Source organism: Podarcis cretensis, assembly GCF_951804945.1.
Source record: "Podarcis cretensis genome assembly, chromosome: 8".
NCBI lineage: Eukaryota > Metazoa > Chordata > Lepidosauria > Squamata > Lacertidae > Podarcis > Podarcis cretensis.
This window is the reverse complement of record NC_137177.1, coordinates 51,461,426-51,485,197: the sequence shown is the minus strand read 5'-3', so window position 1 is coordinate 51,485,197 and position 23,772 is coordinate 51,461,426. Positions and strand designations below refer to the sequence as shown.

The following is a 23,772-nucleotide window of genomic DNA, read 5'->3' as shown; positions in this document are numbered from 1 at the left end:
ACCACCGAGTCTAACTTCCCGGTAAACATGCCAGGCTTGTGTTCAGATGGCTCAGCTAGAACTCCAGGAATAGCTCTGTCTTTCGTGGTCACCAATATTTGTCAGGCTTCCAGAAGCATCCCTGTAAGATCATGGGATCAATGCAGAGACTATGTTTGGATACTGTGGATGTAAGCATCCTATAATATCTCAGTGAGCCAGCCCAGAGACTCCTATTTACAGCAGCAGAGAAGTCACACTGTGCATCTTCACTGTGATTTTGCAAGCCCTGCTGTGGTTTATTCCCCCCTCTGAAGTGCGAACAGTTAGAAAGATGTTGCTGTAAGATTCTTGCCAATCCCGCAACACCCCTCCTCCAGCACAATGCACTTTGTGCACCAAGCCAAATCTGCCCCACTTCTGCTTTTGGCCTCTGTGTTGTTGCTTTTTGAACCATCCACCTACTTTCAGGAGAACCAGGCAGACTCTGCTGCTACTTCTTACTTGCCACGTGTCTTTAGATTAAGAGGGAGAGGGATGAGAGAGATACAACATGTGTATCCAGAAATAAATCTTATTTATTTCATGGGAGCTTACTTTCAGGTAATTGTACAGGCTTGGGGCTTAAGTGTTGGCCTCCTAACATCATTTTCCCTCTTATTCAAGTTATTACAGGAGGCCCCTTAGAAAATAACTACCGGCTGAAGCAGTTTCACTTTCACTGGGGGGCCATAAATGAATGGGGCTCGGAGCACACGATTGACTGTCAGGTCTTCCCAGCAGAGGTAAGAGGATACTTTCGTGAGATTCTGGAATGTTGTGCACCAGTGAGTCTTAATCAGAAGTGTTCACCAAAGCATTTTGGGCCTGTGACATTTCCTCTGTGTTCTGTCAACGCGTGGAAAGATTTGGCCGGTAGCCATGCAGCCATTTCTCCTTTTTTTGTGTGGGGGTGGGGTTGTGGGGTTGCTCTTGGGCAGCCAAGAGTAGAAGGCTCAGAACTCTACTGCAAGGTCTTTGAGAACCATATCTGATTCATTGCAGTTTCCGAAGAAAAAGATTGTTCCATCTCATTTATTCCACGGTTCTAAAATACAGATTGAATTTAATTTCAGCTGCATTTGGTACACTGGAATTCTTGCAAATATGAAAGTTTTGAAGAAGCTTTGATGGAAGAAAATGGTTTGGCTGTGATTGGAGTCTTCTTGAAGGTAGGATGGTGGGAAGCCTGTAATCTTCCAGTGGTTCATTCTGAACTGTCACTTATAAGTGTGGAGACACTTCCTTACACAAAGAGCACATTTAAGGCTGCACTCCTTTGCACATTTACCTGGGAATAAGTCCAACTGAACTGAACTCTTCCTTTCAGTGGTAAGAGCTGCTCAGCCATGGAGTGGGCTGTCTCGGAAGGTGGTGGACTCTCCTTCTTCTGAGATTTTTAAACAGATGACCACCTGCAAGTAACCTTTAAACTTTTTGTTTATATCACAGTAATATAAGCATACATCCTATTGGTTAACTAGATGAGTTACAAAACCAGAAACCAAGGATCATACTGAGCAGGAAGAAGGAATAAATGGAGAAAAAAATGAATTATAGGGAGGAGGGAAGAGAGAACGGGGAGAAAGAGTGAGGACTTTTCAGCACCCAAACTGCATATGTGTCCTCCCTGCAGCGGTTCAGTTATTGTATTGATTGAGAACTTCCAGCATTCCCTTGCATAGTGTGATGCCTTTGGTGGGAGCAAATAAATACCATAAAATATTTCAGCTGTGTCCGGCAAAGGCTAATGGCATAGTGCAGCCTTTGCCAATCTGTTGCCCTGTGGAACTTTTGGACTACAACTCCCATCAGTCTCAGCCAACTGGGGCTGATTGGAGTTGTAGTCCAAAACATTTTCAGGGCAACAGGTTAGAGAAGGCTGACCTAGTGTCGTAGGAGTTTGCACTAAACCACTTGATCTCTAAATGCAATGAATAAAAACATACTCTTTTTCCCATTCCCTTCGCAGCTTGGAGCCAATCACAGTGGGCTGCAGAAGTTAGTCGATGCCTTGCCATCAATTAAACATAAGGTAAAGAGAATTTTAACCTTAGTTGCTATTCAGTATCCATCTCTCACAATGCCCAGGAGCAATCAATAGGTTTGCCCTGAAGCCAACCTGATGATGAGCATTCCTGGATGATGCATGTGCCTGTTGTGTTTGTGCTGGTGGCCTTACGGTGCCTGTGTTATGCCACAGGTGGCCTAGAGCACTGGAACCGCACAAGGCCTTGCTCCCACTTTGAGCCAGGCATTTGTTCAGAGAGTTGAGCAGTCTGATTGCAAGCAGAGGAGCCAGAATGTGTGTGCCATTCTCCCAGTGGCTTCTGGAAGGGCTGTAGCTCAGTGGAAGAGTGTCTGCCTTGCATGCAGAAGGTCCCAGGTTTGATCTCTGGCAGCATCTTCAAGTCAGGCTGGGAGAGAACCCAGCCTGTAACCCTGGAGAGCTGTTGCCATTCCATGCAGACAATATTGAGTTAAGATGAGCCAGTGGTCTGACTTCGTATATGTTCCCTGTGTACATACATAAAAAGATAAGATCATCCCTGCCTACAGGCTCAAAATCTGACAGCAGTACAAAAGGAGCTAAGGCCTACTATATGTGGTGGGGATGCTGTGGTGGAGGACTGTATTGAATTGTGGCTCCTCTCTCCACGCTTGGTGCCTGAGGACCCAGGATGACCAGTAATGCAAGCTGAGGATCCCATCACAAATAATCCTGACTGAATGAATTTATTATTTCGGTCACAGACCAGTTCCAGCTCACATACAAAATCAAGGAAGTCATGAAACACAATAGGGATACATTTAAATTAGCAGTTTGGTATAACAGGGACAGTACAGATATAGCAGCAGCTAAAATATATACATTAGATCTTACTCACTAAAATATAACCTGAAGTGTCATTTAAAACCTTAATCATGATGATATCACAGCTTGTTCCCTAAGTTTTAAGGCAATTGCACAGAATAACCCAGACTAATCACTGATGGCTTGCATTTGCTAGGATGATCTCGTTGAGTTTGATGAATTTGACCCCTCCTGCTTGTTGCCATCATGCCCTGATTATTGGACTTACGCAGGATCTCTGACCACCCCGCCGCTTTCAGAGTCCGTCACCTGGATTATCAAGAAGAAGGCGATAGAGGTTGATGATGATCAGGTAGAGCAAATGGAAACTCGCCATCTGTAGCCTGGTGTATTGCTGGGGATGGATGTGGGAAAGCAGAAGGAAGAATGAGATTCTCAGCTGGGAAAAAGCTTTCTAGGAGGAGCTTGGTGTCTTCTAAAATGTTGTGAATGCAACTCTACTTTATTTTCACCTCTGCAAGTGCAGTATAGAAAGCATATACTGCTGAATAATACCTGCAGACGTATCCAACACTGTTAGGCTGAGTTTATATGTGGAAAGGCAAATCTTTAAAACTTCGTATTGTGGAGGGTTGTGTGTGTGTGTGTGTGTGTGTGTGTGTGTGTGTTTTGCAAACTAAACTAGTAGACATGAACATGTAATTTGCAATCAAGTGGGTAAAAAAAATAGTAATTTTTGTTTGGTATCTCAAAGCTTCACTCCCAATGCTAATTGCAGCTTCCGGGGAGATAATGTTCTGGGTTTTTTGGGTGACTTTGGGATCATGGTGAGTTGGGGTGGAGTGAGATTAAGCCCTCTCAGTGAAAATTGTCCAGTTCCTGTGTTAATTGTTTTGTAAACTGACGTGATCGCAAATGGCATGTTGAGCATTTCATCCAATTTGGCTCCAAGTATGAGCATTTTAAACAACGTCTGGTCAGAGAGAGACAGACCGATGATGAGAAACAAAATGAAATGCTTCCTGTTCCTAACAGTGGCAGCACAATAATATCACTATTGGAACAAGCAAAATCATACGGATTCTCATTTGGAAGCAATTCCTGCTTATCTCAGTGGGATTTACTTTCATGGTTGGGTCCTGGGGATTTCAAATATTTCCCTCTTTTTAAGCTCATTTCCTTCCTTCTCTAAAATAACACTTGCTTTTGTGGCACACATTGGGCCTTTCCAGTTTCTGTGGGTCAAATTATGTTTGAATTCATTTCCTAGCAACGAGCTTCTCACTTTTCTCCTTAGATTCCTTTTCCAGGATTCACCAACTCAGTACAGTCATAATGCTTAACCGTGGTTTGCTTTCCTTTAGCCAAAGCTGAGCATTGCATCTGAGTCATGAGTAAGAATTGATCACGAACCTGACTGCGAAATTGTGGCATGTGATTAATGTTTTCTTTCATTTAAAGACTTACATTCCTTTTTTGACTCAGAAGAAGAGATCTGTAGTGGCCAATAGGATTCAGGTTTAAAAAAACCAAAAGGCCAGTACAAAGCTAACTTAAAAATGTATAGCATAATCAGAACAACAGCAAAGTAATAACTGCTGTTGAGCAAACCATGGTTAAGGCAGCTTCCCTGTTAACAGCAGCCTGGTCTTGCATGGCCTCTGGGTGCAGAGCTTAGCTAGTTAAGATAAACTGTGGTTGCTTTTGTTGCACATTTGAGATCTTCGGGGCCAAGGCAACAAACTGTAGTTGTGACTGCACTGGGCCTCTAACATCTGGGTGTTTGAATCCTGGAAACTGGGGCAGTTTAAGAATGTAGGCTTGATTAAGAGATGGCATGCCGCCATCCTGCAAATGTCTAGGATTCGATAATGTTCTCAAAGGCTGACAAGCTGCAAATGATAAGAGATGGATTTTGTCTCCACGTGGCCAAGGGCAGCCCAGTGTCGTCTTAAGCAGCTCTGGAAGAGAGCAGAACCATTAACTTGGGAATTAGAGAGGGGTGTGTGTGTGTGTGTGTGTGTGTGAGAGAGAGAGAGAGAGAGAGAGAGAGAGAGAGAGAGAGAGACCAATTTTGTTTCTTCCCTAACACTTTCTGGACTTTGCTCTTTCTCATTTCCAGCTTGAGGTGTTTCGGATGTTGCTCTTCACCCCTGCGGGAGAAGAAGAGCAAAGGATGGTGGACAATTTCCGTCCACTTCAGCCAATAATGGATCGTACCGTCCGTTCCTCTTTCCTAATCCAGCACCGACGGAACATTGAAACAAGATCAGATGAACAGATACATCATGCCCAGCAGGAAACGCCCCAGGCGGGTCACGTGCGCCTTTAAGGAGAGGGGGGGAAATATATACAATGTTTATTAGCACTTTATATGTTTAGAATATATCTTGATGCAAGGTCACTTACTTTAAAGGGTATTGGGTTTGTTTTGGGGTCCTTTCCTCTTCTAATGAGCTGCTTTTTCTGTAGCACAATAACCTGCTTTAACGTAAACCCCTCCCACAAATAGCCATTCAGCGTATGCATCAAGTAGAATTCCAAGCTTTGTCATCAAGACTTCTCTATTGCAATATATATATATATATATATATATATATATATATATATTTGCAGATTCTCGGCTTCATAAGCTGTATGGTGGCAAAAGATGTCCCCAAGAGGACACATTAAAGGAAAGATATAACTAAAGCATAGCTCTAGGAAATGGAGAGTTTGCACGAGTAAATGACTTTTTAATGAATGGATTTGTGCTTATATTGGTACACCCGGTCCAATTCTGTCTACCTCTGAGCTTTTAACTTTATAACAGTTATCTAATTTTTCACTGTATCTTTTGTGCCTACCAGAGGTGTTTGTTTTAGTTCTCTTGGATCCAGGCAATGAGCCTTTTCCACAAACCAGTGGGTTTAAATGGATTCTGGATGAAATCCTAAGTGTGCTTCCTTAGAAACGAGCTCAATTAAGATCAGTGGGACCAACTTCCAAGGAAATGGGCATAGGACTGGGCTTTGTGTGTATGTACACATCAGTATATATTTACTGACATAGTTGGGACTCTCACGTGTAGACTTATAAATATATATTCCCCCCCCCCCCACTCTGTAGGCTGATCTCAAGTCTCAATTGTATTTTTAAACAAAAGCCTGCAAAAAGCATTTGTATGAGCAGAAACAAGCCTCATCCGGGATCCATCTTCTGCTAAAGCTATCTTGAGATTTATCATGTGCCAGAATTAATCAATTGCTTTTAGCATTGCAGCCCTTTTCAGACACCCCCCCCCAATATTATGTAATAGTACTGAGGAGTGTTCTGTTACAGTTTCATCATGTACGTGTCAAAAGTAGAAATAAATTGTTCTAGCAGTTTTGAAAAACAAGCTTCATTACTCATGTTACTTAAATTATAGGGTGAACTGAAATCCACTTTCTGCAAGCATAAGTTTTTGTTTACATATGTGCCCTCATTTCACTCCATACAAAAGTGGGATTAATTTTACGTTTCCCACTTGCCCACAGGGAGTGTCTTCAGTACACGGCTTGTTTTCTGCAAGGGTGTCCTCTCCTTTTCAACCATAGGCTGGTGGGTCTTGTGTGCCAAATATAACTTGAGTATAGCAAAAGTTAGAATATGGCATCAGTCGTATGGATATATTTGGACCAATCTATTCTCAGAAACTAAATAGGGCAGGTGTGGAAAATCTCCCATCATCCCTGGCCATTGCTCAAGCTTGCTGGAAATGATGGAAGTTGTACTTCAGCAACATCTGGAGGGTCCCCACACTTGGCCTAAGGATAGGAGCTCAGTTTGGCATGCACAATGGTTTTAATCCTTGCAGAAGGTGGCGACTTTAGGTTATGGCCAATGTTAGTTCTACCCAGAGAAAACCCATTCAAATGAATGGACATGACTAACTTGGGCCCATTAATTTCAGTGGGTCTACCTAGTTGTATCAACCCTTTAATTCCACTTAGGCTGGTAAGAACAGGAGCCAGGTAGTTTACACAACTTTTAGGAAACGGGATTGGCTTCTGTACTTCAGGGTTGTCTTTTTGACTTGTCTTTTTGACAAATGGTTTATCTTCCTGACTGTTCTTATGCCTGTGTATTTATAAAATCTGCTATCATATATACCCCTTGTTCTGAATATGCTAAATGAATTGCTTTCAGATTAGTAATAGTGCGATGCGGTGATTCTGATTTAATTAATGTGTCTCCATGTGGCTTGGATACCAGGCAGAAACAATTTATATAGGCTGTTAACACCTGTTTTCTAAAACAAAAAACCCTAAGACACTTAAGTTGGTGAATTGGTTAAACACAATGCGTATTTACAAACCTCTCCTCCTGTTGCCAGAAGTTTTTTCAGTTTTATCCTCCTTTTAGGGAGGAAAAATGAACTGTTTCATTGTATGGAGAGCGCCTGTGACTAGATAAAAAATCTACTGAATTGCATTGTACTTGGGACGGAAGAACAATAACGCACTGTGTTGAGAGCAGTACTTGCTGAAGAATAACGTAATGGTTCATTATGCTCCTGGACTGCATGAAACATGCACTCCAAAAGCAATCTGGGTGCTTTGAATACCATTGTATTTGCCTGTTCGCTTGAGCGGTAACCATAAAGAATACCAAGCAAACTGCCTACTGGGCATTTTTAAAAAAAATTCTGTAAATCACTGGGGCCTCCCGGGGGAGATCTGGATGGAGGCTGGATGGTTTGCCTGGCCTCCTCCCTCCAACTTCCCAGTGGAGTGGCTAGGCTGCGTGCAGAAGCAGTGCGTGAACGTGCTGGCACAATACAGTGTTGTGGGACCCCGGAGTCAAGCAGGGCTTTTCATGAATGCTAGGCCAGAGGTTTCTGAAATGGCTCAGAAGCATTTGAACCTCTCAAGATAAGAGAAGCAGAGAGCACTGATTTGCAAGCTATTCTGGGGGCATGTACAAGTCCATGTAAAGAAATCATGATACGTCTGCAAATAAAAAGAAAAAAAGTGCTTTGGCATCTCAGAATGGAAGAACTGGTTGCATATAAAATGGCTCTGAAATTTGTGATAGGTAAAGGGGTTTGTCTGCTTTAAGCTGATAAATGTCTGTACCATTTGCTTTTAATGGGGGAACCACGTTATATGCATTGCAAGGAATCAAACTCACTTTGTAACTAGGCCTCAGCAATATTAATAATTTGACCCCGTTCTTCCACTCCCTCCTATTTTGACCCCTATTTTTGAGAGATATTCTTATGCGAAAACATTCTCTGCCTCCTCTTTCCCTGCATTTCAGCGTTGAGTGCAACTGTACAAAAATGCCCCTCTCCAATCTTCTGCCTGATTCCTGGCTGCGATGAATCAATGTCTGGAAAGAAACGTCTACACTATCCAGTATCATAATGCATGTGAAGTAGCAAAAGGGCTCCTGGGTGCGGCATCTTGCCTCTGGGTGTGTGGGGCCCTCCAGAAAGTCCTTGCCCTGAGAAAAATCTGATGCTGTTCCAAGAACAGAACATGTCTAAACTGAAGCAATTCTGGGACTAGTGGAGATTCTTTCTTCTATACCAGGCATGTCCAACAGGTCGGTCGCAATCTACCGGTCGATCGCAGGACATTAATGGTTGATCGTGTCCAATTAAAGAAGTAGGGGGGAAAGTAACTGTGCCCCCCCCCAAAAATGCTCAACAACAGCTTTGCCTCCCCCCCAAAAGGCTCGACAACTTTGCCTGGCAATGACAATGGGTAGATCACAGCCAGTATTTTTATACTGTTAGTAGATGCCAGTCACTTGGGAGTTGGACGTGCCTGTTCTATACAAATCGTCTGCTGCAGGATTGTGTCATAAAGATGATATCTAAATCAATTAGCTATTGAATGCTAGGACCAGCTCCAGATATTGGCTAGAACGTAAAACCGTGTGTGTGTGTGTGTGTAGCAAATAGCTTACATTTTGGAGCAAAGCAATTATCCTGATAGTTGAAAGTCACCTGTGCATTATCTCTGGCCTTGGGGCCACTTTTGCTTCAGGTATAATTATGCCGTGTGAGCAAGGAGTCCCTTTGATGTGACAAACGCCGCTTGTCTGAGTATTAGCACATGGAGTACTGATTCTATAATTGAATCTTCTTCAAAGGGTCCGTGGCTGAATGCAAGGACCGGAGTGGTGATAATGGGGCAAGCACTCAGAGCTGTTACTCCTATGTTCTGCGTGGTAACTTCAAAGCTCTGAGTGCAAAATAATCCTCTCTCCTTTTGCAGAAGAGACGAGTTTCATATATTTGAAATGGATAATCTAATTATACCGTGTGAACAGGTGGAAAGAGTGCTGGACCCAAATTCAAATGGTTGCCAGCCACAGACTCCTCAGAGGGTGTATACTGCACATTTCTACTCCTTCAAGCAGGATATGTTTCTCCATCCATAAAATGGGGGTTGCCACTGCCTTTGCAGGAGGAGGAATGAGAATGGGAAGCCTTTGTGCCTACCCTGAACCATTGGGGATATGGCAGGCCATTCACCTAAATAGATGAAGTTCATTTGAGCTGCTTCTGAAAAACTGAAAGGAGTAAGTTGAACGAAACCAAAAGCCAGGCAAACAGCTTGATCTTATAATTGAATGGAACGTGGATGGTTGCTTACAAATCTTCGCTGGACCCAGGCAAGAACTGAATTGGGAGAGAAAAAAAGTTACTGGCCCCAACATAAATTTCAGGGCCCACCCTATTTTGGTGATTGTAATCTGTTTTAACTGTTTTTCATCTTAAATTGTTGGTAACCTGCCCTGGGACCTGCTAGGGAAGGATTGGTAATAAATGATCATCTTAATTTGATACTGGCTTCTAAGGCCATGTTGCCCTTTTGGATCAGGCCATTCCCGCCAGCTGCCTCCTAGAGAAGAGACATCGTAAAAAAAAAAAAAAACCCATTGTATGTATGAATTTATTGACTAAAGATCACACAAGTACATTCAAATATGTGTAAAAAAACAAAGGCAGTAATAATGAATAGTGCAGAAAGGCTTGATGTATCCAGAAGAAGCTGTTAGCTCTGCCCTTCAGGAGGGCCTGGCACGACCCCTGCTGCAGTCTGCTCTTTGCTGTGATGTCAATCAAACTAAAAAAGAAAATGTGTGCTTGATAGGAAGCAAGCAGGACACTTGAGAGGCCTGGAGGTTGGGAGCTTCTTTCTCCCAGGAATGCTTTGAAAATGGCTGACAGCCTGTCAAAGCCTGCAGGAGGTCTCTGCTTAGCTCCAGCTCTCCCCCCATGGCAGGATGGTGGAGTGCACTTGTTTGTGTTCATGTCTTGCTTTCTGGTCTCCCACAGGTATCTGGTCAGCAACTGTGAGAACAGGATTCTGGACTAAATGGGCCATTGGGCTGACCTAGCAGGTTCATCCTGTGTTATGAGTTGGAGTCCAAAAAACTCTAGATTCTCCATCCCTCAGGTAGTAGGCAGGAGATTGCACAATGAGCTTGTGCCTTGAGACCATGTTCATCTCTTTGAAGGGAGCAGAGTACAGTGGTACCTCAGGTTACATACGCTTCAGGTTACAGACTCTGCTAACCCAGAAATAGTGCTTCAGGTTAAGAACTTTGCTTCAGGATGAGAACAGAAATCGTGCTCCGGTGGCACGGCAGCAGCAGCAGGCCCCATTAGCTAAAGTGGTGCTTCAGGTTAAGAACAGTTTCAGGTTAAGTACGGACCTCCGGAACAAATTAAGTACTTAACCCGAGGTACCAGTGTACTGTACTTTAAATGTGTGGTGTGGACGTCAATATGATGATCCTTAGAGCACTGAGTCCACTAGGGGGCAGGAGCTGATAATGTAAAAGCCCCAAAATGAGTGCAATAGGATCAACTCCAGTAGCCTGGATGTTGTGTATTAAGAACTGAAGCCCAGCCTGATTATTTTACAAGGACTGAGATGGTAACTTACCTTTGAGCCTAGATAGGGAGACTATGCAGACAACTCTGAATGTTTGTCAAAGTTGTTGTTCTTTAACATGTATAACATTGTCTGCAGTGAGCCAGGCCACCATACTGGTGATCTAAGGAGGATGACATTACTCTCTGATGCAAAATTTTTTTATTTAAAACGGGGGCGTTTGTGAGCTTTCTTCACATGATGCAAGCCGACATTTTAAATCAGGGGAGGGTAACCTTTTCCAGCATTCAGACATGGGCATCCTTCTGGGGACTGCTTGCCTATGGTGGCAGGGCCAGAGGCAGAAGCGTGTGAAGCAGTGGATGCGGAGGTATTGCGGGGATGCTCATCAAATCTGGAGATGGCACCAAACTGGGAGGGATAGCCAATGGCGCAGAAGACAGCATCGGGATTCAAGATGATCTTAATGGATTGGACCCAACTGGATCCAAACTAACAAAATGAATTTCAGTAGGGACAAATGTAAGGTTCTACATTTGGGCAGGAGGCGAACCAGATGTACAAGTATAAGATGGGGGATACCTGTTTTGCCAGGTGAAAAGGATCTAGGGAATCTTAATAGATCACAAGCTTAACATGGGTCAACAATGTGATGCAGCAGCAAAAGAAGCTAATGCTATTCTAGGCTGCATAAACAGAAGTCTAGTGTCCCCGTCAAGGGAAGTCATAGTCCCACTGTGTTGGCCAGACCACACCTGGAGTACTGTGTTCTATTCTGGACACAATAATTTAAGATGCATATTGATAAGTTGGAACGTGTGTAGGGGAAGGTGACCAAGATGATAAAGGGTCTGAAAACCAAGCCTTATGAGGAGTTGAAGGAGTTGGGTATGTTTAGCCTGGAAAAGAGTGAGAGGATATAGGATAGATATTTCCAGATATCTACAGAGCTGTCATATGGAAGATGCAGAAAACTTGTTTTCTCCTGTTCTGGAAACTAGGACCGAACCAATGGTTTCAATTTACAAGAAATGAGATTTTGACTAAACACCAGGAAGAACTTTCTGCCAGAAAAAAACTATTTCACAGTGGATTAGACTTAAAATAGGTTTAAAACTAGAATTGGCTCTGTCCCTCATTGGCTCTGGCTCCGCCTCCCACAGGGCCTGGCTTTGCCAACTGATGGCATCTCTGCCTTCTATCCTGCCAGTCCCAATGGGCACCGGCCACTGCTGCTATTCTTCACTCACTCAGTTCTGTATAAATTTTAAAAGGTGAGGTCAGCCCTTCTCTCACAAGCAAAGATTCAAAACCCAAAGGCTGCTGAAACCTGCCCATAGATGACCTCTGAAAAAAGGAAACTGGCCAGGACTTAACTCTGCAAAAGCAGAAAAAGATGATGGCATCGGAGCCATGATGCTTTTCAAGCAGCACTGTCTCGGGATGCTCTTTACGTTTTGGGTCAGTCAGAATGGCTTTGCACATCTACATTAGCCACACTTTTCCTGTCTGCATAGTTTCCACGGGCGGCGGGGAGTCGCATACACAACGTGTTAGCCATGTCTCCGCAAGAAACGTCTGTATGTAAGACCACGTGTCAGTAAGAAGCGGCAGTCAGCTGGGAAGCTGCTTCCTGCTGGCGCGCTGCACTGGCGATTTCAGTTGCTTCGAGGCTTTAAGGCGCTTGGAAGCAACCTTGCAAAGGCAAGGAGAGCACCAGGCAGCGAAAACAGTCCCCGCCCAGTGCATGCGTAAAGCCACCCTTGGGACTCTAAAAGGGCAGGAGAAGGCGCTGTCTTGCCTTCGGCTTGGCCCGTGTGGGGATCTCGCTTTCCCCGAGCGGTGCGCTCCTTGGCATCCGATCAAAGGAGCCCCGCCGCCAGCTGCCACCTCTCCTCTTCCTTCCTTGCAATGGCTCTGCGGGGCGATCCAGAACCGGCTTGAAGCGGCCGGTGCCATGATGCACCGAGTCCCTTCTTCCCGCGCGGCCCCGCGGCTGCTTCTCTGGGGCTCCTGTCAGGCGCGGCGGCGGGCGCCCTTCCTCCTCCCGGCCAAACGGGGGTGATCTCGAGTCTCCCCTCTTTCTGGCGCGGCCAGCACGTGTTGGGGAGGGGCCGGGCCGGCCTCCCATTCATTCTCCCCACCCTCCAGCAGGAGGTGCCGGCACCATAAAAAGGGCCCGCGAAGAGGGCGCCGCCGTTCAGGGTGCCAAAGGCGGCGGAGGGAGCCGGCGTGTCGCGCGCCTTGCTCGTGCCGGGGCTGACAAGCAAGGGAGCAAGCGAGGAGCTTCGGGTGGCGCAAAGGGGCTCGAGGGAGCGGCCATCTCGGCTCTCCGCGGGCGGCAGTGCCCACAACAGCAGCAGCAGCAGCCTCCGCCAAGCCGGCCTCGCCATGTCCGGCGCCGGCGGCGTGGTGAAGAAGCGCGGCTCGGCCGCCTCGTCGGGGCCGCCGCCGGAGGAGGAGGAGAAGAAGCAGATGCTGTCCGGGGCGGCGGGCGGCGGCGGCGGCGACGCGGGGCCGGAGGCTCACGAGAACGGCTGCGCGCCGCTGCCGTCTCCGGGCGCCGAGGGCGAGGACCCGTCTTCGCCCGGCGTGGCCCTGAAGCGCAACATCACGCTGCTGAACGGCGTGGCCATCATCGTGGGCACCATCATCGGCTCGGGCATCTTCGTGACGCCCACGGGGGTGGTGAAGGAGGCCGGCTCGCCGGGGCTGTCGCTGGTGGTGTGGGCGGCCTGCGGCGTCTTCTCCATCGTGGGCGCCCTCTGCTACGCCGAGCTGGGCACCACCATCTCCAAGTCGGGCGGCGACTACGCCTACATGCTGGAGGTCTACGGCTCGCTGCCGGCCTTCCTCAAGCTCTGGATCGAGCTGCTCATCATCCGGCCCTCCTCGCAGTACATCGTCGCCTTCGTCTTCGCCACCTACCTCCTCAAGCCCATCTTCCCCGCCTGCCCCGTCCCCATCGGCGCCGCCAAGCTCGTCGCCTGCCTCTGCGTTCGTGAGTATCCGGGCCCGGCGCGCGCGGTCCTCCGAGGCACTCTGTACGCGCTCAGGGGCACGCCGGGCGAAGTGCGGAGGGAGCCTCGCTTTCGGAAAGCGGGGCGGGGGCGGGGGCAGGGAGCTGGAGCAGGGGGCTGCGTTGAGCACGTGGCCGGTGCCATTTCTGACACCGCCCAGGTACCTAACTCGGGGGGGGAGGGGCTTCTCGGGGCGCAGTTGCTGCCGGTCCAGGGGGGGGGGGTGTCCCTCGCGGTTGGGGAGCTGAGGAGGACTGGCCTCCTATGACGAGGTTATTAAAAAAAAATGGCCTCCTGGGACTAAGGGAGACGAGTGGGTCTCTTCGGTTGGGTGCTGTGGTGGCGAAGCGAGAGAGCTGGTAAAATTAAGGCATTCGTTTAATTTGTTAAACAGAGAACATGGTGGGAAACGCCAAAGTTTTATAAGCAAAGTGGCTTACCCTGATGTCCTACTTGGAGTAGACCCACTGAGGTTAATGGCTATCCTTAATTTTGGTTCATTAATCTGAATAGAACTTGGATAGATGCAACCCTGTATACTAAATAGCAATAATTCCTTAAACGAGACCAGTAATCGGAAGACGTCGGTAGTAATGGAGGGTGCTTGGAAATCGGGAGTGTGTGTGTGTGTGTGTGTGTGTCGGAGCCTCAGCACATGTTGCCGCTTTCAGGTGAGGTTTGACTTGTAGAGCCGGAATAACAAGGGGGGGGGGCGGAGACTCAGTAGAATGAATTAGCCACTGTGAAAGCTGCATTTTGTGCAGTTCAGGGTTTTATGGAAAACAAGATGAAGTGGTCTGCTTTTTAGAGAGGGTATGGAGGGGCATTTTTCTTTTGGAGGAGGGGGCAGGAGCTCCTGCCAGGTGTTGTTGGACTCCAAGTCCCATTTGCCATAGCAGCAGCCAGCATGTCCAATGGTCAGAGATGATGGGGACTGGAATGCAGAGATAGCATGGGGGGAGCACAGCAAGATCCCCACCCTCTGCTTTAGAGGACTGTTCTCAGGGAAATAATGTTTCTTTGACTCTTAGTGCCCCTCCCCTCTAGTTTCTGTCAAAAAGACTGGAAAATATACCGTACCTTTTTTTTACCTGGCAGGAAGTGTTTCTGAAGAGCCACAATTATCAAAAGCTGGTTCCACTTACATCTTGTATGTATGTGGTCCCAGTTCCACTTGGCCCCACAGAAGAGATCTCCTTGCCATGAAAAAAATCAATATTTTAACAATTGTGTTGTGTGTGTGTATTTCTGATCCAGAAATTTAGCTCTTATCTTATCAGTCTTCGGGTAACTTGTGTGTTTATGAAGTTTTCTGTTTACTCTTTTTGCTATTTCTCCACTTGCCCAATATCTGGTTCTGATAAGAATCACCATGCTGAATCAGGACCAAGGGTCTGTCTAGTCCGGCATCCTGTTATCACAGCGGCTCGTGGTGGCTAGGAGCTGCCGATACCCTTGTCCTTCATGGACAAGGTGTAGGTGCCTCCTCCACAAGCAAAGTAGGTGTTGCTATTTATCTAAAGGGTCATTTAAACACTGTACATTCAAAGCACATTTTCCCTCTAGAGAATCCTGGGAGCTGTAGTAGCAGCTCTGTGAGAGACTGTGGTGTAAATGTGCTTCAGATGCATTTTGTTGCAACTGTTTTGAGTTAATACTCTTACCTGATGTGATTTGGGGATTAGGGTAGCTGTTTTCTGAATGGATTCTTTACCTGAAGTATGAAGAACCTGTGGCCCTCCCAGTTATTAGGAGACTCCAACTCCCATCATCCCTGACTGTCTGTGTGTGGTTGGGGCTGATGGGAGTTGGTGTCCAACAATATCTAGGATCCAGGTTCCCCATGCCTAGTGTATTTCCATTTCCTAGCAAATGTGCCTTTTCCCTATTGGTGAAGAACTATTCTTAGTTCTGCTGCTGTTTTGTTAATTTATTGTTTTTAGAAGTATTGCATAATAAGCTTATTCAGCACCTAAATTTTTTAAACTGCTGGATCAGAAGCAGAGTTCATGCTTTGCATCCAAAGGGTTCAATCCCTGACACTTCCAGGGAGAGCCAGTGCCTGTCAATATATAAAGACAGTCCTGAGCTAGACGGGCCAATCGTGTGACTTGATATAAGACCCCTTCTTATGTTGCTATGCGCATATATTAAAAGATTGTGCAGGCACACATGCCTAGCAGACATGATACAAAAGGAAAAATTAATGGGTAAGGCAGAGGAAAGCAAGCACTGGACCAGCTGCTCCTTCACTGGGCAAGGGATGGGGCCCAATTGGTCTCCCTCTTGCCCTGATGTTCTTCCTGGGAAGCAGAAAGTGCAGCCTCCCAGTGGCTCTCTAGATTACCTGGCTGATGGCAGAGCCCAGAGTGTGCCTCACTGTGTTTACTTTTGTTTCTCCCTTTCCGTCCATGGAGGATTTTCAGTAGGATCCAAGGGATGCAGGCTGTTACTGTTTACACTCCTCCCGGCTTAACCTCGTGCATAGATAGCTCAGGGCAAATTGTGTTCTGTGCAGGAGTCAGCAGTGCTTTAAAGTCTCCCCTTGCATGTACATTGCCACTCCCTCTCTAATTCCCTTGGCTCCCGCCATCTGTCATTTTGCAACCTCTCCTCCTTTCCTCAGTTCATTTGGCCTCGCATACTTCATGGCCTGTGTCTGGCTGCGGAGGCTATACCTGTCACTTATTTTAATTCCAAAGCATTTATAAAATATCTAAGCACTGTACAAAGCAATAACCGTATCACTGAAAAGAAAAATACTACATAGAACCAGTAAAACAGTAGTATAAAAGCATATAAAAAAGAGTCAAATTAAAGCAGAGTCTAATTTTATGGACTAGAGAAAGTCTGGGCAACAAGATCTGTCTTTACAAGACGTCAGCTGACGGTTGCGGCTTCACATTCCAAAGTACAGGGGCAGCAGTGAAAAAGACGACCGTTTTGGGGTCACAGCCCTGTGATATTCTGTAAGGTGTGATGTCACAAGTAGAATTTCATCAGATGACAATAGGCCCTGTATGGCACCCGCTTTGCCTTGGCTGGCGCTAAATAAGCATTAAACATTCATGGGCTTCTAGTTTCAAATTGCACTTTCTCCATTGGGGTAGATTCTCTCGCCCCAGGACACTTGGTCTGGAGCAACCAAGGGTAAGAGTGCTTTGGAATTTGAAAATTGCACAATTGGTTTCGCCAAGAGCAAACCTCCCCTTGGCTTGATGCTCGTTTTGATTGTGGCCCTCTTCCCGATAGGTGGGGTAGCTTGGCCTTGCTTGGTGCAGCCCAGCCAAAATTCTTAACTATAAATATATCTTCTTACTTTTCGCACCCGTAGGGCAGGGCAGATTCCACCTGCCTCATCGTACTTACCTTGCATTCCCTTCCTTGTTTACAGGAATGTTTTCAAAATAAAATGCAAGAGCATCATCAGCTTTCCATTTTTGCTTAATGATGTTGTCTACAACCCTGGAGTGTGTGTGTGTATGGGAGAGAGGTACATTGGAAGCTGCCTTATTCCAATCCAGGCTCTTTGTCCATCTAGCCCAATATTGATTGATCTGACAAGTAAGCTCTCCAGGGTTGTGCCTTACCTGTCACCTGTCACCTGATACCTGATTCATTTAATTGGAGATGCCAGGGATTGGCCCAAGGCCTTCTGCATGCACAGCAGGTGCTCTGCCATCTAGGTCTAGTCTTTGCCTTCTAGATGTTACTGGCTCCCCTTGTCACCTTGAGGTCCAGTAGTAACTTGGGAGAGAAAAGAAAATGGTAACTTGGGGTCACTTTCATGGGGGGTCAATAGTGCGTGCAGATGAGCCTCTTCTCGGGTTGAGCACAGCTAAAAATACCTGGATTGTCTGGAAGTAAACTCAGCATCAGGTTGTGCAGTATTTGGGTGCAAGGTTTTTTGTTTGACACCTGCCTGGATTATCTCACGTAGCAACAACAAATAGGTTCACAATTTAGAATCTGTTGCTATCCTGACTTAACCTCTTCCTGGTACAGAAGCTTTTAATGCATGTCAAGTAAAAATTGTTTTCTTACTTCGCAGGGTCTGAGCTTAGGGTACTTGGAGCGAGCTGCTGCCTGGCTTTTTTTCTTCTGAAGCTTTTGGTTAAATCCTTCTATATGTTTCCTTTTGCTTTGGGAGATTACTAGATCCCTGCTAATTGGTGCCTTTTGATGTGCTCCTCCTTCCCTCCCTGTTCCCCATCCATATACATGCTTGAATTAACTGTGGAATCTCTGATGTGGCTCAGAGGGATTATTTCAACCCTACCATTACCTGTTCCTAGACTGAAAATTTGAAAGGCAGAGATTCCAGCCACACTCTCTGGCCTCCCAAGAGCTTTAGAAGGAGGGGAGGTGCTGGCCTGGAGCCAGTGCTAACACCTTGATCTAATAGCGTTACTTGGGCGGGTAACTCTCCCCCATGTAAGTGTGCTTTGGATCACCACCTTCTGCCATGATCATCCGAACAGGCAAACAATGACCTTTTCCATTGCAGGAGAAATTGCAACTGCAGTGACTGGTGTTCAGGGACTACTGACTCTGACAAGTGGCAGCCAAACACGCCCTTATTTATTTATTGCATTCAATCCTCATTTAATTCTCACAACAACCCTGCAAGGTAGGTTAGGCTGAGAGGCAGTGACTGGCCCTAAGACACCCAGCAAACTTCATGGCCGAGCGGGGATTTGAACCCTAGTCTCCGAGGTCCTAATCCAGCTAGTAGCTATGCATAGCTTCTTTTGTCTGCCATGAGTTCTGCTCTCTCTCCATTTAAAGCCACCCACACCCGTCAGCGCTGTCCAAAGCGGCAGCAAGCAATATTTGAATCCCTCTAGAAAATTACATACTTCATTTTATTTGGATGCCGCCTTTCCGCTGTTCAAAATATTCTCAAGGCAGCTTACAGCGTGGCAAAAATGCATAACCGCAACCTAACAAAAGGAGTCATAAAAGGTAAATAAAACATTAAAAATACACAACCGAACCATCTCCACATCAATCACAAGATCTAAAACAACGATGTAAAAAACCAACAGCAACAACCCCCAGCCCAAGAGTCTGTTCAGCAGGCTCAGCTTTTGTAGCTGGAGTCAGTCCTGGCCCCACCCTCCCAGGCCATGTGGGAAAAGGCCTACAGGAGAGGGAGCAGGTCTTCCAGCAGGTCTCTGGCCTCTTCAGCAGCCCCAGCTTTTGTAGCTGGGGTCAAGCAGATTCCCTATCTCTCGCCAGGCATTTCTAAACTCTGTTCCTGCACAGAGCTTTGTGGGAGTGATCAGCTTATGCCTCATTCCCAAGTCTGCCTCCATTGGGGGTTCTGCATGTGCTGCCTGCCATGTTGGAAGCAGGGGCCAGCCTTGCACTGGACCATGTAACATGGTGGCGGAGGCTCTCTTTTGACTTCTGCCATTTTAGCGCCAGGTACTTTGGCGGCAGGCACGGCTGAGCTCAGCAAGCCTTAAAGCGAAAATGGAGACGGGGTGGGGTGGGGGAAGAGAGACATACGGGAGGAGGGGTGTCACGTGCTGTTGCCAGGCAACCCCTCATGGTCCCACGTTGCTGCTGGATTCTAACGGGAATCAATGAGAGACAATTGTGTGGTTGCCCAGCAACTAGGCACGTGACTTTTCCGGTTTCCCCCCTCCTCTCTTTCCAGTTCAAGGCTTACTTCACCTCCCCCCACCCCACCCTGTCTGGCCACTTGGTGGCTTGGCTGAACAGTTATAAAGATGGCAGACAGCTGCCTGGGTGGGAGAATTGGTTCGCCGCTGGCTACACAAGAATGAGAGTGTTTTATGTTTTTAGGGAGGCTAGCTGGTGGCTTTTACTTGGGCAGGATTGTGCCCAGGGGCTGCCAGTTGCTGACCCAGCTCTGACATGTCATCGGGAAGGAGAGGAGAATTTTGCAAAACTGGGCTTCAGAAATGTTTTGATCTGTGCTCCGGATGGTTTCGTGTGAACACACCTTCGAAATCTGCTTCCTTGCCTACAACAAAGCCAGCTTTTTGCCCAGGGTGGGAGCAAATCTAGGGCAAAGGGTTCAAAGTGCTTGATCAAAGCAGTTTTGATCCAGAGGGTTTGGCTCACTTGAGAAATGTTTGCTCCAGCTGCTTAGAATTGGCTGCTCTATAATTGCAGTATATCTTTTCCTTGCTGCAATTGGATGAGCAGACGGTGATAAATGGCAAACGCTAAAGATTGCACTGTTTATACTTTCGAAATCCAGGATGTTCTTCCAGAGCTCTCGGCGCTGCTGGTAAATACATCCATCACAAGCCTGCTTGCCTAGACCTTCCCTTTGCAAGGAGCAAAACAGAAATGACTTCAGGGTTCTAAATCAAAGTTAAGAGGAGCTTCTTGACCCAGTGCCATAGTTAAGTCATGCAACTCGCTCCCCCGAGATGTAGCTGTGGCCACCAGCTTGGATGGCTTTAAAAAGGGTGTCTAGACCCTGGGGGGGGGCAATGAGATTACCTGGGGGGAGCACTAAGGCAGGGGGCACTGGAAGTGCAAATAACTATCAGACATCAAAAGCTTGTATCAGTGCATCACGTTCATCAATTTCATTGAATTAATTAAACTAAATAGTTTTAATTGCATTTTTTGGGGAAAACCATACAGTTAAGTGTCTTATCATATCTGTGCAAAAGTGAGAATGGACTGAAGTAACTTGTAACTTGAACACCAGAGCACATCTGACCAAGTGGCAGTCCTGTGTAGTGGATGGAGTTTGGATTTGAGTTATTTATTTATTAAAAGTTCTTCAGTGCTCTCAAAACTGTTGAATCTGCAGGGGAGAGTTGAGTTCAAATCTCCATTCACCCATGAAGCTCTCTGGGTGGCCTTGAGTATGTCTCCCTCGGCTCCTAGCCTACTTTGCAGGGTTGCTGTGAGGATAAAATGGGATACCCCTGAGCTCTTTGGAGGAAAGGCGGGATGAGACCATTTAGTTTTATTGCAAAATAACTTATGTGCTTCTGTGTTCGTTGGTTTCTTGAAAGTCCTGGGCTCCCCAATAAATGTAGTGTAAACTGAGCTCTTTCTGTTTTTCACTCCTTCCCCCCTCCCCAGCACTGCCTACCTGCATTCAAAGTTTGTACTTGGGAGCAACTTCTCAAACAGTCCCCTTTCTTGTACTTTTTCAACCTGACTTTTTTAATGTGCTTTTCATGCCTCTCTGCAGAGGCAGGATCCAAGCTGCACCCATAATCTCCCGGTTTGCACAATTCAGGGCTTGTGTGGTGGCTCAGTGCTTGCTCCGCTACACTGAGGATCATAAATATTTGTGCGTTTCCAGGGAGCAATGATGCTGCTTTGACCATATTAGGGGCTCGGTTGACTCTGAGCATTGATCCTTTAGCTGCTTGGCTGGACTAGGCGTCCCCTGATTGAGAGCTGCCCTCCAGATCCTGAAAGGTTTTGCATCAACATAACCATCTGCAGCAGTGCCCATTTGCTACTGATGCCTTGGAGATGTGAGCTTTCCCACTGCAAGCCAGTAACCTCCCAGCATCCTGGTTTTTAACTAGGTTATTTATATGTGTTTGGTCAGGACTCCCCAAAGTGGCCTGCTAGGAAGTCTAGCCATAGTTCCAACCACCTTTTTGTCTCCCTGCCACCCTTTTGCCACAAATGGGGAGGAAGAGAGAAGTAGATTCTTCCTACCCTTTCAAGAAATCTGGTTAAGCAGGCGAGAAAAAAGTGGTTAGAGGTTTGGGGGCCAAATGGTTCCAGTCCAAGAACAGTTTTGCTTTGAGGGCTGCCAGTTGCTGACCTCCACTCTAAGCTTGCTTTTTGATGCTGTAGGTGCCTGACTCCTGTTTGTCTTGCATTTATCTTTCTTTGTGTGATTCTGCCTTGGCCTCTTGCCTCCTCTCCTAGAAGAGCTTACCTGGCCACAATCTTTTTGGCTTGTTACTATGTTACCTGAAGGACCATATCTCCCTGCATCAACCAAGCTGCAGTCATCTGGGGAACCCCTGTTGTGCCGCCCTCTGCAGCCCAGTAATGTGTGGAGTGTAGGGATGCAGGATAGACCTTTCTCATCGAACTGCAAGTCAGACAGTCTCGCTCCATGCCCCAAGAGGGGTCTAGTTCACTGTTCCGCTGAGCGCCTCTTGGTAGCAGCACATTTTTCTTCCCGCCTGCACCTTGTGGAAATGCATAACCTGCTTTCAACTCTCCTTGCCTTTTCAACTTCAGGCGTCTGGCTCAAGCTTCTTAATCCCTTTGGCCACCAAACTTAACCAGATTTGTCTGTTGCAATTACTCCAAGCTATGAAGTGTGGCCATATCAGACCTGCCTTTGGTTTTCTGGCTTGCAGAAATTGTTCAGTACCCTCGCTCAATTACAGCTGCACTGTGTTTGCAAAAGCACCACTTGCTTTTGCTGACATCAGGCTCCCTGGCCTCTGTGGAAGGGCAAGTTCCAGAACTACTCATCCTGGTAGGGTTTTTTTTGTCCTTTCGGAAGTGGAGCTTCAGATCATAGGGATACAGGCTCCTCTCATTCACTGTGTGGCTGTGAGAAGATTTGCTGTTTCCAAGATCACCTGACGCTAACACTGGTGCCTGTGGGGAATGCTTTTGCTCCAGTTGTTTCCTGAGTATGTTTACAGTGTAGGAAGCATCCCTTGCTATCTATTCTAAATGACAGATAATGAATAACGCTGGGTCTGGGATGAAGAAGCCTCTTCTTTTGGCAAAGTTACCATGCATACAGTGGTACCTCAGGTTAAGTACTTAATTCGTTCCAGAGGTCCGTTCTTAACCTGAAACTGTTCTTAACCTGAAGCACCACTTTAGCTAATGGGGGCACCTACTGCCGCTGCGCCGCTGGAGCCCGATTTCTGTTTTCATCCTGAAGCAAAGTTCTTAACCTGAAGCACTATTTCTGGGTTAGCGGAGTGTGTAACCTGAAGCGTATGTAACCTGAGGTACCACTGTATTAACAAAAGGTGAGGCTAGCAAAGTGGAATGCTGTTGTTTTTGCTTTGCAAGGCAAGCTGGCTAATGAGATTCAGGCACCTTCATTGATAGCTCAGATGGTTAGAGCATGGTGCCAAGGTTGCAGGTTCAATCCCTGTATGGGACAGCTGCATATTCCTTCATTTATAAACTGGGTCACAAGGGATGAAAACAAAGTTAATATATAGAGACAGTTGTACAGTGGTACCTCTGGTTATAAACTTAATTCATTCTGGAGGTCTGTTATTAATCTGAAACCATTCTTAACCTGAGGTACCACTTTAGCTCCTGCTGCTGCCGTGCCACTACTTCACGATTTCTGTTCTCATCCTGGGGCAATGTTCTTAACCCGAGGCACTACTTCCGGGTTAGCGGAGTCTGTAACCCGAAGTGTTTGTAACCCGAAATGTTTGTAATCTGAGGTACCACTGTACAGCAAAGCAGAGTGTGGGGTCTTGCAGCTTCCTGGAACTTGTGCTTGCTGGGATGGAAGGTCCAACCTTTTAATCTCTGGTGTGCTTACTAACATTGGGAAGTTTTCTTTCTAATGCCGCAACTGAAGTGTTTAGTTCACAAATCAATTCAAATTGCTCATAAAAAAATAAACACTTTAAACTAACTGAAAGGTTACTCTGCGATCTAAACGAGGCAGCAGATTTATATTTTTAAATGGAAATACTTACTAAAAACCCCAAATGGCAGGCGCCAGCTTCAAATAAGCATTCACTCATACGTGCATGAGAGATGAGAAGCGATACCTCTTCTGATATTGTGCCCTGCGAAAGAGACATGTGTTCCTATTTTAAAAGAAGCATAGCAGTAAGAACTGTTCAGCAGCCATTTAAGAGCAGAAGCCAGCTCCAGATCTGAGATGTAAACAGTACTCTGAGCAAACACCCACAAGATGCTACAAAGGTGGTGAAGACTGTGGCAAGTCTGACCGAATTTCAGAAGTAACTGACATCTGGTAGCTCATAGTGTTGGCTTCCCTGCTACACAGTGTAGACCAGCGATTCTCATAATGTGATCCATGGACAATCACGTGAGTTTCATTCAGATGGCATGT

General features: G+C 46.4%; 2 protein-coding genes across 3 annotated transcripts in view; both read left to right on the top strand.

Moving 5' to 3' along the window:
- The window catches only part of CA5A (carbonic anhydrase 5A), a 32,083-nt gene extending 24,610 nt beyond the window's left edge, over positions 1-7,473 (top strand). For both annotated transcript variants that reach the window (XM_079986554.1, XM_079986553.1), the window contains exons 3-7: positions 646-764; positions 1,095-1,190; positions 1,991-2,053; positions 3,030-3,185; positions 4,956-7,473. In XM_079986554.1, the coding sequence (XP_079842680.1) occupies positions 646-764; positions 1,095-1,190; positions 1,991-2,053; positions 3,030-3,185; positions 4,956-5,165 (644 nt within the window). In that variant the 3' untranslated portion in view covers positions 5,166-7,473. The remainder of the gene's footprint in view (positions 1-645; positions 765-1,094; positions 1,191-1,990; positions 2,054-3,029; positions 3,186-4,955) is intronic.
- Positions 7,474-10,681: 3,208 nt separating this feature from the next.
- Positions 10,682-23,772, top strand: part of SLC7A5 (solute carrier family 7 member 5) — a 48,689-nt gene continuing 35,598 nt past the window's right edge. Inside the window, exon 1 of the mRNA XM_079988846.1 lies at positions 10,682-13,711. Coding sequence (XP_079844972.1) covers positions 13,102-13,711 — 610 coding nt within the window. The 5' untranslated portion in view covers positions 10,682-13,101. The remainder of the gene's footprint in view (positions 13,712-23,772) is intronic.